The sequence below is a fragment of the Myxine glutinosa genome, chromosome 1, assembly GCF_964187855.1.
Source record: "Myxine glutinosa chromosome 1, kmMyxGlut1.1, whole genome shotgun sequence".
Classification (NCBI taxonomy): Eukaryota; Metazoa; Chordata; class Myxini; order Myxiniformes; family Myxinidae; genus Myxine; species Myxine glutinosa.
In genome coordinates, this window is record NC_136261.1 from 388,954,852 (window position 1) to 388,970,736 (window position 15,885).

Genomic DNA, 15,885 nt, shown 5'->3' on the forward strand with positions numbered 1-15,885 from the left:
CACTATTTGTATTTACATGGCAAACCCAGGACCTGTCATTCTGGGAAGCAAAAAAAGAATCCTGTGGGAGGGAGGAAAAACATGCACTGCACTGCACCGATACACCACCCCCACATGCCCGGGGATGCAGAATTGATATTGCAATGCATCCCCGAGCATGCAAGCACCAGAAAAACACCAATAACAAGCACCATCCAGTGCACAGTCATACATTTCAATAAAAACAACACAAACTGTTGCCCGGTTCTTCTTCCTGCTCCCTCTGCTGGCCGATGTTCCTGATGTTGTTCTTTTTCTTCCTGTTGACTCTTGCGACGTGCTGCCTATTTGACAATAATAATAAAATGCACAAAACGTGTACAATTTTATTTATGGCCCACAGGGGCCAACTATGGGTGGTCCACCTGTAGGGCAAAAGGGGCCACCTCACCGTGGTCCGCAAGCCAACTCTTCCCAAGCCATCATGGCCGGTCCCAGCAGAGGGGCCAGGCCCCAACATGTGGGGTCCATATGGATGTGGTGCTTAGCCACAAACGTGTGGTCCATAAGGTGGTGCTAGGCCGCAAGTCGTGCGGTCCATAAAGTGGTGCATCGGTCCAGGCAGCTGGCAGCGGGAATGCGGGCACACAACTGTGGCTCCCGCACGCTTTCCCCTCAGTGCCCAGAGAGTACGGTCCATGGGTGGGGAAGGAGGACAAAGCAAAGTTAGCGGGGTGCAAGGGCGCAAGGGTACACATCAACACAAGGCAATGCAGAGGTGAGATGCGTATGGAGAGTGAGCGGAGAAAGCTCGTCCCTATCGTACATCACCCTCCCCCCCCTGTCACCTAATCTACCCTTGCCCCTTACCCCATATTTACACAACTCTACACATTTACAAATTCCGTCTCTACTGTCTCGTCTTCCCCATATCTCCCCTAATTCCAAATTCGTCCACAATCCCAATTCCTAACCAAATTTACCATCATTCAATACATCATCAATCCCTCTTAAGGAGGAAGAGATGGAATACCAAGCACAATGTCTCACCCACGTCATGATGCGTCTTACATCCCCAAAACATTTGCAACAAAAAATAACAAAACCATGGTATGTTGTGGAGTTATGTCACCCCAGGTGAGTGGATGCATATGGTGCGAAGGGTTTTTTAATCCTAACTACTTTCTAGATGACATTAACACACTTTACACTACCCATTGTCTTTCCCTGCAAAACCATTGGCCATCTTACTCTATGCGGTTCTAAAAACCAATTCCCACTGATCATCTGTGGCGCTCACCAATTTGAGGTCTCACTCCCTCGATTCAACTCCCTGTGCCTTTGCACAATTTCAGGACTGGGTCGTGTGGCGCTCCCAGCAGGTCCGCTCACCTGCACATCTCCGCCACTGTAGTTGCCTCCGAGCTTACCTGCTCCTTACCCTAATCTATTTACCTGGGGAAGGCCCTCTGGCGCTCTCCCCACTTGGTGCCCTCTCTGGCACTGGGCTACCCGGGTCCGTCCTCCGGATCCTCGTGCCCCATTTGCAACTCTACTGGCTCCCAGAGCCCACCTGCGGCCTCACCTGGCCGACATCCTCACAGTGGCGGAGTGCCCAATTAACCATACACACTAACAGGCCACACGCCCAGCCATTTCCACTTCACTAATGCACCCATCCAAACACCATTCTACCACACGCACCACAGATGCCAATATCCACCACAATTTACCTATACCCTCTACCAAACTCTTAAACTAGCCTCCCCGGGTATTCGTGAAGGGGGTCCATCTTCCCCATCCACTTCTTTCGCACCAACCTCTCCACTCCACGTATTCCACACTACTCACTCCACACCATCCATTCCATACTCCATGTATCCCAGACCATTCCTTTCATTCAACCATTCTCCATACACCTGTTCACTTGCACACCTGTTCACTTGCACACCTGTTCCATCACACCTGGTGCTCCCTGCACCCTCCTTCCTCCAGGACCATTCGCTCAATACAACTCACAATTGCACTTTTCACCATACGCTGCTCCATCACCTCCTTCACACACACTGCACCATTCACGAGCAGTGCCTCTCAATTCCTCATTTCAATATGCTCACCAGCAAGAACTTCCATACCCAATGCCTCATTCAATTAAAACCACAAACACACTGCATCGTCTAAGCTACCTACCCCCCTACTGAAACTCGCGCTACCCAGTCGCCCCTTATACTATTGCGCTCCCTCATCGTTATAATCCACGTAATCTATTCTACGTACCCACTACTTGTACAATGTCACTACTTAATTCTACAGTTACCTATGGTCATTTTTCTAGATCCTATCAATAACCTAACCCTCCCTGGCTATGTTTTCACTGCCATAACCCCATAATCTATAGCTCATGTGCCCGGGCTGATGGGAGGGATGGCAGAGTTACCATCCCTTTACCCATATACCATTCGCCAATCAAAGGCATAAAATTTCAACCAAATTCGCCCATCCAATTTTGCCAATCACATCTGCCAATCAATTTACCCATCAAATTTTGCCAATACAATTTCACTGCTGCTATCACCATCACATGTCCACTCACTTGAGCCTCTCGGTGCGTCGTTACATCATTAAAAACTCGGCTTCGCAAAGCCGAGCAATGAATTCGGGTGGTTTGGTCGCCTGCAGGGTGGGTCCGTCCGGCATTCGGTTCAGGGGAGGAGGTTTGGTTGGGCCGAGGTTCAAAGCACCATCCCTGCGCGGGGCCTTTCGCTCCCAAGCGTGATGGGCCAACCTTGCCCGGGTGGAACGCCGTCACCACAAGGGGGCGCCGCTCCGGTCCCTCCTACCTTCCCTCGGACCAGACCGGTCGCCTTGCCCGGCAAAGCCCAGACTCGACCGTGCGGGGCGGGGCCCGGCCCAGATCGTGCACGACGCTCCGAAGAGAAGCGACGCTGCACTGATCCCCGCCGGCTCCCGCAATACCCACAGCCCGGCACGGACCGAGAGCTCGCGTCGGTTAAACATCGGTCTAACCGCTATCCCGTTTAACGTCGATGCTCCCCAGACATGCTCACACCATGCGTTCCTTTTTACATTCACCAACCCCGGCGGCTCAGCGCCTCTCATAAATCCCATGCACTCCGTCACATCACTCGCTCGTGCATTCTCTCCCGCTCCATACTCCGGTCTACTCATAGCGCTCACCACACACTCTCGCGCACATTCTTGCGCACCCATTCTCCTCGCACACTCTATCATCACGCACACCACCGTTCCACACCTCTCCTCCGTTACGTCCTCCGTAACACTCACCATGAGTGTGCACCCCTGCAGATACACACTCACATGCTCCGGTGTGCTCTCCCGCACTCGCGCCACCAACAACTCACTCTTCGTGTCACCCTCCGTACACTCTGTTTCACACACACCCTCCTACGTGCATTCGCTCTCGCACCCGGTATCACTCCCATACTCTGTCACACTCACTCTCCGATGCACACTTTTTCCTCACAAGCACGCCATTTCCACTCACACCACTCACAAGGGACCCTCCACCAACACCCGGGTGCTTTCTTGATCCCAAGCGCGCGAAAATTCTTTTTGCGCCAAACATCCTCCTGCAAAATCTCCCCGCACAATATACAGCACGACTCACCTGGGCGCTTCTTCTCCTTAGCTCCAACACCACCTGCAAATATTCATTGGTGTTAATAAGCACAGCATCATGATGCGAATCCAGACTATGTGCATTTTCCATTTCTCCCTGCCGCAAGTGCTTTTCTACATCTGCGATCTCTCCAATTCCAATTTCCACTACTGCTTCGATTGATTCGGACTTAATTTCTTTTTTCTTTCCCTCGACGACCGCTGGTCCGAATAAAATTTCCTTTTCTACCTCGGTGGTCGCCGACTTCCCCATACCCCGGGTCGCGATTTCTACCCCCGGTCCAGTTACCTGTGCTTTGCTCCACCTCGCTTCTCCCGCGCTCCTCGAGTTGCGCTACCTCGTCGTGCACAAATGCGCCTCTCCGCCTGCCATGGCACCATGCGGTCTATGTTCTCCCCACATTTTTGTATGCGGTCACCCATTCTATTACAACACCCTTCCATTAGATTTCCCAATTCTTTCCTTTCCCGGATGGCTCTATCCCCCTTTTTTTCAGGAATGCTTGGAATTGTGCCAGGAGTAATTGCATGAACTCGTGCATTGCGGGCTCCGCAGCCGCGACCACGTGTGAGGTGCCGCCATCTTGTGCACCTGCAACCCCCTTGACCACACCTTCTTCAACCCCCTCTTCCATTACCCCCAATTGTTCCCTGGGGTCCTGGGTTGCCTCTAACTCCTCTTCTACCTCCCCTACCGGCATCCGATCACCTTGATCATCCATGGCATGACTTCAATTTAGGATGTTAAACAAAATTTCGGCCGCACATAATTTCGACCAATTTTTTTTAGGTGTTTTAAAATTTTGGTTCGGGCCTCAAATCCCACTCCCCGACACCAAATGTTACGGCCAATAGTACAATTGGTGTCCAAAATTTGGGCTAAATAATTTTAGTCCCAGGTTCGAGATCCCAACTCCTGACTACCAATTGTTACGGATCTGGGGGACGGCACTCCCGTTAGCAAGGGGGGGGGGGGCTAATCCCCCTGTCCTGTCAAGCTGGCCGTCCGACCGGTCCTGGGGGTATGACGTCACTTCCGGTTGATGGTAAGTAGGGTTGTAAGCCCAATTTGTCTTAATACCTAAGTACTACCGCCGGCTGTAAGCGAGGAAATACTCCCACCCGGGCCGCAGCGTGATTGGATTGCGCCGAGCGAAGCGAGCTGCGACTCAAGCCGTTACCAAGAGACTAAACCCGATTATAAAGCAGTTTGGCCAAAATTGCGCCACAGGTACTCAATCGAAAGAAGGGACTAAAGCGATCGGATGAGAATGAAACCAAAGAATAAGGAGGAACAGGTATTTATTAATTATTTACACAAAACCAAAGAAAGAGAAACGAAAGTAATTTACAGAAGAGAAAGCAGATACACAGTGCAAGTCTTAAACAGTCTTAATTATGGAATCCCAGACAACACAAAGGACAGACCACGGACTTACACGACAAAGGGAATTGCAATGGTAGGGATGCGCCAGGGAGCGAATGGTCCAGGCTGATGGTAAGGGTGCGCCAGGGAGAGAAGGGTCCAGGCAGCGGTAAGCATTGAGGTTCACACTCCGGGCTCGAAGCGAACAGCAGCCGGCAGCTCCGCGTCTCAACAACCGGCGGCAATAGGGCCCTAGAGGGTCTCGGTCTATTGCCGCAATACGAGCACCCCCTCACGTCTCCCTCTCTCTTCTCTGGTTCGGCTGGATCACTCATCTGCGTAAGCAGTCCCTCACAGTCGCTTTTATCACTCGTGGCCGTATCAAGCCGCGGGCTGCAAGGGCACGCCTACCGGGTCGCTCACCGCGGTGCTGGTTGGCGCTGGCTGACTCCACCTCCGATGACCAGTTGATGCCACACCCGTGATCCGGCCGCTCCTCCCCCTTTTTCCTGTTCTTGGCCTCGTGCGCAATGGAGTTTTGGCTGCTGCAAACGACGTACCACAGTTTGTAGAGGGAGAGCAAATGGATCGAATGGGGCCTATCTTATTTGATTAATGCAACATAGAGTCAAACTATTGGAAACACAGCCTTACCTGAAACACATAATAACGAAATAACTTCGAAGAGGGCCTATGGTTCGCTACGTGTTGTTCATGGACTAACTAGGGGACGACCTTTGACCTTAACAAGAAATGGAGGTATTTACAAAGAGAATTATTTACAAAGGGTATATTTACAACAATTTACAAAGTGCAGGGTTTTGAAAACCACAACAATATAATGAAAGTATTTTGGTTGGTCTGTAGGTTTTCAGACCAGTTAACTCCAATGGTTTATATTGGTTTATATTGTTTTTATATGGTTTTCAGACCAGCTGCATCTCATGGTCCCTGTTGGTTTATATGGTTTTCAGACCAGCTGCATCTCATGGTTCCTATTGGTTTATATGGGTTTCAGACCAGCTGCATCTCATGGTTCCTATTGGTCTATACGGGTTTCAGACCAGCTCCATCTCCTGGTTCCTATTGGTTTATATGGGTTTCAGACCAGCTGCATCTCATGGTTCCTATTGGTTGATATGGGTTTCAGACCAGCTGCATCTCATGGTTCCTATTGGTTTATATGGGTTTCAGACCAGCTGCATCTCATAGTTCCTGTTGGTTTATATGGATTTCAGACCAGCTGCATCTCATGGTGGTTTATATGGGTTTCAGACCAGTTGCATCTCATGGATCATGTTGGTTTATATGGGTTTCAGACCAGTTGCATCTCATGGTTCCTATTGGTTTTTATGGGTTTCAGACCAGTTGCATCTCATGGTCCCTATTGGTTTATATGGGTTTCAGATCAGCTGCATCTCATGGTTCCTTTTGGTTCAGTTGGGTTTCAGACCAGTTGCATCTCATGGTTCCTATTGGTTTATATGGGTTTCAGACCAGTTGCATCTCATGGTTCCTATTGGTTTATATGGGTTTCAGACCAGTTGCATCTCATGGTTCCTTTTGGTTTATATGGGTTTCAGACCAGTTGCATCTCATGGTTCCTATTGGATTATATGGGTTTCAGACAAGTTGCATCTCATGGTTCCTATTGGTTTATATGGGTTTCAGACCAGTTGCATCTCATGGTTCCTTTTGGTATATTTGGATTTCAGACCAGCTGCATCTCATGGTTCCTATTGGTTTATATGGGTTTCAGACCAGTTGCATCTCATGGTTCCTATTGGTTTATATGGGTTTCAGACCAGCTGCATCTCATGGTTCCTATTGGTTTATATGGGTTTCAGACCAGTTGCATCTCATGGTTCCTGTTGGTTTTAACCGAATCTGGTTCCTGTAGAAACTGATAGAAACCCACAGAAATGTCATACTGGTTTCAATTTGTTTGTTTAGGATTTTTGACCGGGGTTTCATTGAAATCGTTTTACTCCAATAACATGTGAATCACAGGAGGGATTTCAGCCAAACTTCCTGCAGGTGTGGTCTGCGATACAAAGATGAACCGATTACATTTTCAGTTCAACAGGTTAGAGGTCACGGGTCTTTTGAAAACCAGTTTCCGGATCATAAGTCCAGTTAGAATCATTTGTTGTTTTCTCTCTTCTCCTTATCCCTTTTTCCGATCTCGCGCTCTCTGTCACGTGACCTTTAGTGGAACAGTGGGTTGACCTGTAACTCGGGCGGAGGCAAATCCATTGCGGCATTCGCGTCAAATTCTGTTTTCCAGTTTGTATTGGGATGAATTTCCTCCTTGAATACCATGCATGATGTGTGTACTTTAAGTATGTTGTGAGTAATGTATGTTTACATGTTATACATGGTGTATTTGGTTTAGTATGTGTGGAAACTGGGTGGAAGGGTTACAGTGTCCTTTCTGAGTTTGGGAGGTTGCTGGTTCGAACCATCAATGCATTAATTGGCAGATCTCATGACACTATGTAAATGCTGTGTGGTGCAATTGCTGTTATTAGCAAACCTGGAACGAAGTTCAGGGGAGCTTATGCGATGGGCTTATGCGATGGGTCCGTCCGTCCGTCCGTCAACGCTTGAAACTTCTTCCTCGAAACAAATGATATTTATTGTGTTGTGTCTAAAGTTTGTTCTCGGCATTAAAAAAATTGGGGTCTAACGGGGACGACGGGGGGTCAAAGTGGATCCAGGTTTAAACCCCAAAATGAAACTCTGAAACTACACACACTATTTCAATGAAACTTCAGCACAACCTTCACCACCAAAGATTGTTCAAGGTATTATAAAAATTGAGGTCTGAGGAGGTATACGGGGTTGGGGAGGGGAAGGGATTGCCCCCCAAAATAGGTATTTTATTGTTTATTTGTTTAAAGTCTTATGATTATGTTAGTATCTGGTATACATGCTGCCCATGGTAGACATTAAACATGATTCTACACGCTGCCCTGTCTTCTAGCAAGCATTGAAATTGGTTTAAAATACCTTTAGTCAGTGCAGTGTACTGTTTATTCCACCAGGTGAGTACCAGGGGTATTACCCCTATTTTTATATTCTTGGCCTACCAGTAAAAAGCCCGTCAAAGATGACGGGTTGGAAAAGTTTATTCGAGGGTACTGTCTCGTGAGTGTGCAAAGACTGAAGCCTCGGCCTAGTGTCAGGTGTGCTTCCATCTTCTTTATTTATGAGACATCATGTAGATGTAAATTAACACTTTCTTCTCTGCGCCCAATTTTTTAATTTAATACTGACACTGTTATCCAGGTGTGGTTTGCACTTTGGGGCATGTTGTCATTCTGCCCTCCAAGTGAGGGTGCAGCTTGAACAATGGTCGATCTAAACCTTTAACCACGGAACAAGAGTACGAAATACACCAAATGTATGTACGTATGTATGTATGTATGTATGTATGTATGTATGTATGTACACGTATCGTGTATGTGTATATTTACAGTACATTCAGAAAGTATTCACACCCCTTGACGTTTTTCACATTTTGTTGTTGCAGCCTGAATTTAAAATGGATTAGATTGACCTTCTTTTTTTGTATCTGATCTTCCCATAATGGGCCATAATGTCAAAGTGCAATGCATTTCATGGAATATATTCATAAATTAATTAAAAATGAAAAACTGAATGCTAATCTAGCAACAGGACTGTTTATGTTTCACCCTCACAGTTGAAATTTGGCAACTTGTTACTATCCTTTAGTGGAATGCAATCCAAAAAGAGATCTGGTTTCGCCAAAAAAATTAAACCTCTTTTCAATATTTACATTGATTCAAATCGTGTTCATTCCATCGTTATCCACCCACGTTCAAACAAACCAACCAGTTCTGACAAACCCTAATCCGAGCAACAAGTTTCAAAATAAAACAAGTAAATGTCATCGCAAAAGGTTATCATTGGCTTTGACAACAAGTTAAACAAGTCTTTGACAACAAGTCCAACAAGTTAAACTGTTCACAGATGACGTGTTTGCATTCCTGTGCTGGCGTCACAAAACTGAATAAATAACGTGCCTCGTTTTCAGGATCTTCGAGTGAAAATCTTCATCACAAGCGTTAATTGTGGGTTCTGTTGCTCGATTTTGGAATCAACTTGTTTTCGACCAACAAGGGTTCATCAATATCTGTGGGTTTGTATAGAAGGATAAATGCTGGATAAGTGATGGTTCAGTTTAAAGGATACATTTGTTGGAAATGATTGTGGATATAGAAAAGTAGTTTCCTTCGTATCCATAGATCATCGAGCAGGTTTAACATAAATCTGGTTTAAACATGAGGGAAACATTTACCGGTAAAACAATGTCATGTTGTGTCGTGATTGTGATGTCTATGAATTCATCTCTTCCATAAGTAAAAATTCTGTACATTTTTGTTCCTCACCCTCAAATACTCATCCTGAAAGAGAAAAAAATAAACAACATAGTGATGTCCCTGTGCCTGCCCCCAGTGTACAGCTCTCCCACCCCCATCCTCTTCCCCCATTTATATGAAATTGATTAAAAGGTAACATGGGGTTAATATCAAGGAGAATGAATAAACTGATAATTTGAATTGATCGGGTGTGGATGAACCCCAGGCATGGTGGATTAACTGGTCTCCTGTGTCGAAGTTCCTTGTACTTCCTTTGTACAAAGAGACAATGTACAATTAACATGGAATTTAACTTGCGATTTATATATTTAAAAACAATGTACTCAGACACAAAATAAATAAAGACAAGATAAATGAACGAAAATCTGCCCCATGAGATGTGTTGGAAAAATAATGACAATTTCATCATATTTCATGAGAAGTTTTGAAATGGTATTGCAAGGTATGATATTCGTTTTGTTTTCCATATATTTTTTTTAGGTTGTTTTGTTTTTTTCCAAGTAAAGATAGTAATTGCTTCTCTCCTGTCTTCCTGACCAGCAGGTTCCACATCTCTGTTCGTGAAGAAATGGCCGCCGCCGATGTAGATGGTAAAAACGATCTCACTTTTGTCATCTGTTTGCAATTTTTTAAATCCCTGCTATATCTTTGGCCGAAGTCATCGTTGTTATCGGCAGCCGTTTCCATGCTTGCATGTGTAAGCCAACATTTATTTTATTTACTCATTTACAAGATCTCCAGATGAAGATCAATAATTCCTTCAGCATATATCCAGATCAATAAGTCTAAATAGCTGGAGCTCCAGATTTCTCCAGACATTCTGCGGAGTTCAAACGAGTAACTCCCATTCCATGGTTCTTGGTCTTTCATTTGCTAAAATCAAATGAGTTGTAAAACACAATATTCTTTACATTTTAAACACCCGTTCTATGGGATAGGGGAAGGTTTATTGCTGTTGTCGGGTTTGTTTCTACAATTAGTGCCCCAATTTTTAATGGTACCACAGAGTTTATTAGACCCCAAACCCCAGGAGATTCCAAGACGCCTCCCTCGCACCCCAAGTACTAATCCAACGTTTAGATAAAATATCTCACCTATTCAAATTTGACATATATGTAAAGAAAATATCGGAATCCACAAAAATCTTTTGATTTTCTTTAAACTCATCACAAACGAAAAAAAAATCGTCGAATTATGACGTCATAATTACGACACCAATGACATCATCGCTAACAACACCTATTCCCCATATGGAGTTCTTTACCATGAGCCAGCTTTCAATTTTTTCCATGAAGCGGTTTTGGAGATATAGAGGTGCAACGTTTTTAGGCTTTTCCAAGATGGCGCCTGCACCACGTGGACTTATAACGTCATAATTATCATTAAAAACAATTATACAGGAGGAGCCGCTCATATTCTGAAAATTTTCTGTCCATCGGACAAAGATTTGCAGAGGATTTTTTTTTTCATACCGTTCAGATCAAGGGCTTGTAGTTGTCGAATTATGATGTCATAATGAAGGCACCATTGACATCATCATCGACATATCTTATCTACCATGGAAAGTACTTGACAATTAGCCATGTTTCAATTCCTTCCATTGAGCAGTTTGGGAGATATAAAGGTGTAAAGTTTTTCCAAGATGGCGTGCATATCACGTGACCTATGACGTCATAATTATTAATAAAAAATTATACAGGCGGTGGCACTCCTATGGTGAAATTTCGCATCAATCGGACCAACGGTTGCCGAGAAATGAATTTTAAAAATGCAGACACATACGCCGCACGCACGGATGCACCCGAATGCCAAACACTGCTTTTTGCTTCGCGAGCGCAGAGTAACTAGAGGGTTTTCATAGAATACTTACCCTGCGCAATCCAACTTGTGGTGAGCCAACTCTTCTGTTTTTGAACATTTTTTTTTCTTTGATCCAAATGGCTGCCAGACAATGTGAGCAATGACATCATACATTTATATTCTCTAATATAATTGTTGCACAGATCATGCTCAATATATTTCAAACTGATCAGACTAAGCGTTGTCCCTGTCTTATTATGACGTCATAATTATGGCACCAATGATATAATCGTTAACAACACCTATTTCACAGATGGAGTTCTTTACAATGAGCCATGTTAAAATTTTTCCATGCAACGGTTTTGGAGATATAGAGGTGCAACATTTTTCAGTTTTTCCAAGATGGCGCCTGTACCACACGACCTATGACGTAATGATTATGATTATCATTAAAATATTCCAAAGGAGGAGGGGCTCCTCTGGTGAAAATTTCGCGTCCATCATACCAACAGTTGCTGAAAAAAGAATGAATAATGATTGGATGGATAAGTGTTGTATTTGTCGAATTATGACGTCATAACGAAGGCACTGATGACATCATGACGACCGATGACATCATTGACATATCTGATTCCCCAAGGGGAGTACTTGACAATGAGCCAGGTCTCAATTTTTCCATGGAGTGCTTTCAGAGATAGAGGTGTAACGTTTTTCCAAGATGGCGCCTGCACCACGTGACCGATGACGTCATAATAGTCATTGAAACATTCTACAGGAGGAGGCGCTCCGATGGTGAAAATTTCATGCCAATCGGACCAACGGTTGCCGAGAAAATGATTTTTTTTAAATGCAAACACCTCCGGCCCACGGCACACGGCACACGGCACACAACACTGAATGCTTAACTCCGCTTTTCGTTTCGCGAGCGCAGGGTCATAATATATTTATTTAGTAGCAGTTTACCCACTCCCCAGGTTAGGTGGAGTTTGCACATTATTTACTAAATGAAAGGTCTAAATGAAATGGTCTAGTGTAATATTTCCAAATTTTATGCATCAATGTGTCATGTACAGTGAAAAAGAAAGGAGGAAGATTGACAGTTTTGAAATGTGGTGTTCGAGATTTAAAATTTTTTAACTAGCATGGAGGCAAGAAAAACACAAATGTTATTCTTTCAGTCTGTGGAATTCTTCCACACAAAAACACCCCAACAACGAGACCTGATCAGCCAACCCCCTCTCTCTGTCTTCTTCCACCTCGTTTCTGCTCTTGCGCCCTCTGCCTTCTCCATGGTTTATTGAAGCATCGCATGAGCTGAAGATCGCTAAAGGCTACGGAGTGGCATCATTGGCTGAGGGTGCTGCTGTGCCCCTGATACAATGGCATCTGCTGGTTAGGGCAGGAATTAGGACCTGGCCATGGTGCCGGCGACAGCTTACCGATTCTTTATCGTCCAACAACTAATGTCAGCACACAGGATGCAATACCTATCCTCAGACAAGGTCACCAAGCAGGTCATCTCATAACAAATCTTCACAATGCACAACTAGAGAATGTAGCTCACTTCTTATATAATAAATTATATTGATGGTGAATTATAAATTGTTTATCAACACAAAGTTAATTCGTTTAACAAGGATAAAATCATTGAAATGAATTATTTGATGATTTGTTTGTTCCCGAATTTGCACAGATGCGGCTGCTGGAATTGATGACGTGGCCCTCGACGATGCGAACGGTAAGTGATGAGGGTGGGATCGTTGAGTGTTGTAATGATTGTGGAAATGAGGATTGATTAAATAATACTCGTCTTCATGTCTGTCTTTGATTATCGTGATATTTCCAAATACTCTGCTTTTCCATGCGCACCTCATGTTTTTCATTTTTATTCCATTCATTAATCTCTTGTCCCATATCATGTTAACATCATCGCTCTGTTCCACGTGGGTTCCCTCACTAGTTAGCTAACACCTCAGGTGATGATGAAATCGATATTAGATCTCACATCTCAATATTACAGTCACAAAATCCTTGTGATACAGCCCATGCTTGAGAAGCACCAGAATGGTGGTTTGCTTTTCGCATGAACCTTATTTAATTATGAATCAAAAGAACACAAAACAACTCAAGCACGAGTTCCTCATCTCGATGTTCATTTGGAAAATTCTCTTTCACTATCAGAGTACCCACCCTATGGGCGACCTTGTTCGAAGCATGCAACACGCTCTTATGACACATACCTTTATTTGGGTGGTGTATAGGCAACTAACAGCTGCCTCAATCGCTTCTGAAAATAAAAACAAAATAACCCGGGTTATGTGCATGAAGCAAAAACATGGCGACTGTTTACAATTCAAAAGACCTCACTTACACTGGAGAACTTACACTCAAAACTTACACTTACACTGAAAACCTGAAAACTTACAACTGAACAAAACTTACACTGAAAAAAAACAAACAAACAAAAAAACCTGGGGGCAGGAGTACTGTACATACTGTAAAGGGCATGGACTTGTAATACCCTCTCCCACCTTGAGGCGGCGCCACATAATACACATTTGCATTGAGAATTTGCACACCTCTCGCCCGCCCCCAAGACCACTGGCAAAGATAAAAACACGACTATGCACTAATTGGGACATGCTGATCCTACTATGTAGATAGTCTGGATGTAATCGAGACAGAACTGCAGGAGTAGCATGACAAACAAACAAACACACAAACAAAAACACCGGTCTGTGAGTTATATCAAGGATGTTCAAGCAACAGGGAAAACTCCACAAAATGATAAACAATATTATGCGGGGAAAGATCACAACATCAGAATATTTTATCAGAATTTCGAAGAAAAACTATTATATCTATGTATTTTTTAAAATGCATGTATGTTTTTTATTTTTTTGTATGTGCAAGATCGAGGCTCGAGTAAGAGCCAAGATTAATAACATAAAAACAAACTGACACAAAAGACATATGATCAATGGAGCGGGAGACAAGCTGGGGAAAGAGGGGGAAGCACACAAGTACAACAGGAGAGAACAGGGACATCGGGAGATCTGTGGGAGGGAGAGAGCTTGGGGGGAGCAGGCGTGGGAAGGGGGGTGGTGGTGGAGAGGTAAAAAAAACACATGGACACAGCTCGGACTTCCAGAAAAGAAGTCGGTATTTCAGAAAAGTGTATCTGGGGTGAATTAACGGGGGTAGAAAAGATCAAGGTTTTGGATGGGGGAAGATAAGAGATGGTGGTGAACAGCTGTTTTAAAGACCTGGAGGAAGGAGTGGGATTGAAGGGAGTGAGGGAGTTTGTTCCAGAGGCGGGAGAAAAGAGGATTGAAAGAGTGAAGGTGAGCAGAGAGCCTAGATTTTGGCAGATTAACCATAAGAGGGTCGCTGGTAGATCTTGTGCGACCTGCAGGAATATTTGGGGGACAGAGCACAGACAGAGCTGGGGGAACAAGGCCGGAGACGAGTCGGTGGAAGACAAAAAGACCACCAACCTGCCTGCGGTGAGTGAGTGAAAGGCCCTCGGAGTTAGCTTCATCGCAGGAGATTCCAATGATTCTGAAAGCTATCTACAGGAATTTCCAAACTTAGTTCACTCTGGATAAAGCATCAGCAACGACATTGTCCCTGGCCTTTACATGCTCAATTTCCAAGTTCAATTCCTGCAAAGCCAAACTCCATCTCATCAGCCTCTGATTTCCAACCCTTCATTTTTTGAATGAAGGTTAAGGGGTTGTGATCAAAAATCCAAAGCAAAGCAAATCTTCAGCACTTTTTGAAGGAGGCCGAGCTGAGAGCCAGGATTCATGGTGGTTGGGTGGTGATGCCTGGAAGTATTCACTGCATGGACGCATTTAGGGACGTGGGGTGTTACGGGTTAACCCGTGTAGGAATCTTGGCTCGGCTGCGCCTGAGCACTCAGTGCTTCCAACTCTTCTCTTGAACATAAAAATCATAATCACGGTTGCAGAGTCGGGTGCTGTAGTCATGTGAGTAGCAGTCCCCATCTTGGCTACCACAGTAATAGTCATCCCGCCGAGAGTTGCCAAAACAGCGCTGCTGCTGCTGGGAGCCTCCGTAGTAATCACGACTGCGGCCGCCACCAAAACTACTACTCCCAACCCGGGAGCCATCGCCACCCCTGAAACTACCTCCACGTTTTCCTCCTCTGTAGCCCCCTCGACGCCCATGGCCTGCCTTCTCTACTCATAAGGTCCGACCATCCAATACCTTGCCATTCAAATCCTTTTCTGCATCTTTGGCGTCCGTTGTGTTTTCAAATGTGACAAAGCCAAACCCTCTCGACGTTTGCGTCTCCCTGTGTTTTATCAGCAGCACTTCCAAGAGTGGTCCATATTTGCCAAAGATAGAGTCCAGAACATCTTCACTTGTGTCAAAGTTCAGTCCACCTACAAAGAGCTTGCCAACATTGCCTCCATCCATGACTTGTGTGTGCTGACACTTAGTTTCAGGGTACTCGACAAGAAGTGCCTGTGCAAAGCGTGACGTCAGTACCTTCTCCTTCTCTTCAGAGCGCTTCCTACCGAAAGCACGAGTCGCGGCACAGGATGGAAAGATACCCGGAATCTCCTCCTCTAACTGTGCGGTGTTATTTTCCAGACTAGGCTTTTCAACAAACATCGTATTACCAGAAACTCGACCACCGGCCAA

At 45.0% G+C, this 15,885-nt stretch overlaps 1 protein-coding gene across 1 annotated transcript in view; it reads left to right on the top strand.

Annotated features, from left to right (window-relative positions):
- Window positions 1-9,069: 9,069 nt before the first annotated feature.
- Window positions 9,070-15,885, top strand: part of LOC144889569 (tripartite motif-containing protein 14-like) — a 34,719-nt gene continuing 27,903 nt past the window's right edge. Inside the window, exons 1-3 of the mRNA XM_078770278.1 lie at window positions 9,070-9,166; window positions 9,955-10,001; window positions 12,905-12,949. Of these exons, the coding sequence (XP_078626404.1) occupies window positions 9,980-10,001; window positions 12,905-12,949 (67 nt within the window). The 5' untranslated portion in view covers window positions 9,070-9,166; window positions 9,955-9,979. The remainder of the gene's footprint in view (window positions 9,167-9,954; window positions 10,002-12,904; window positions 12,950-15,885) is intronic.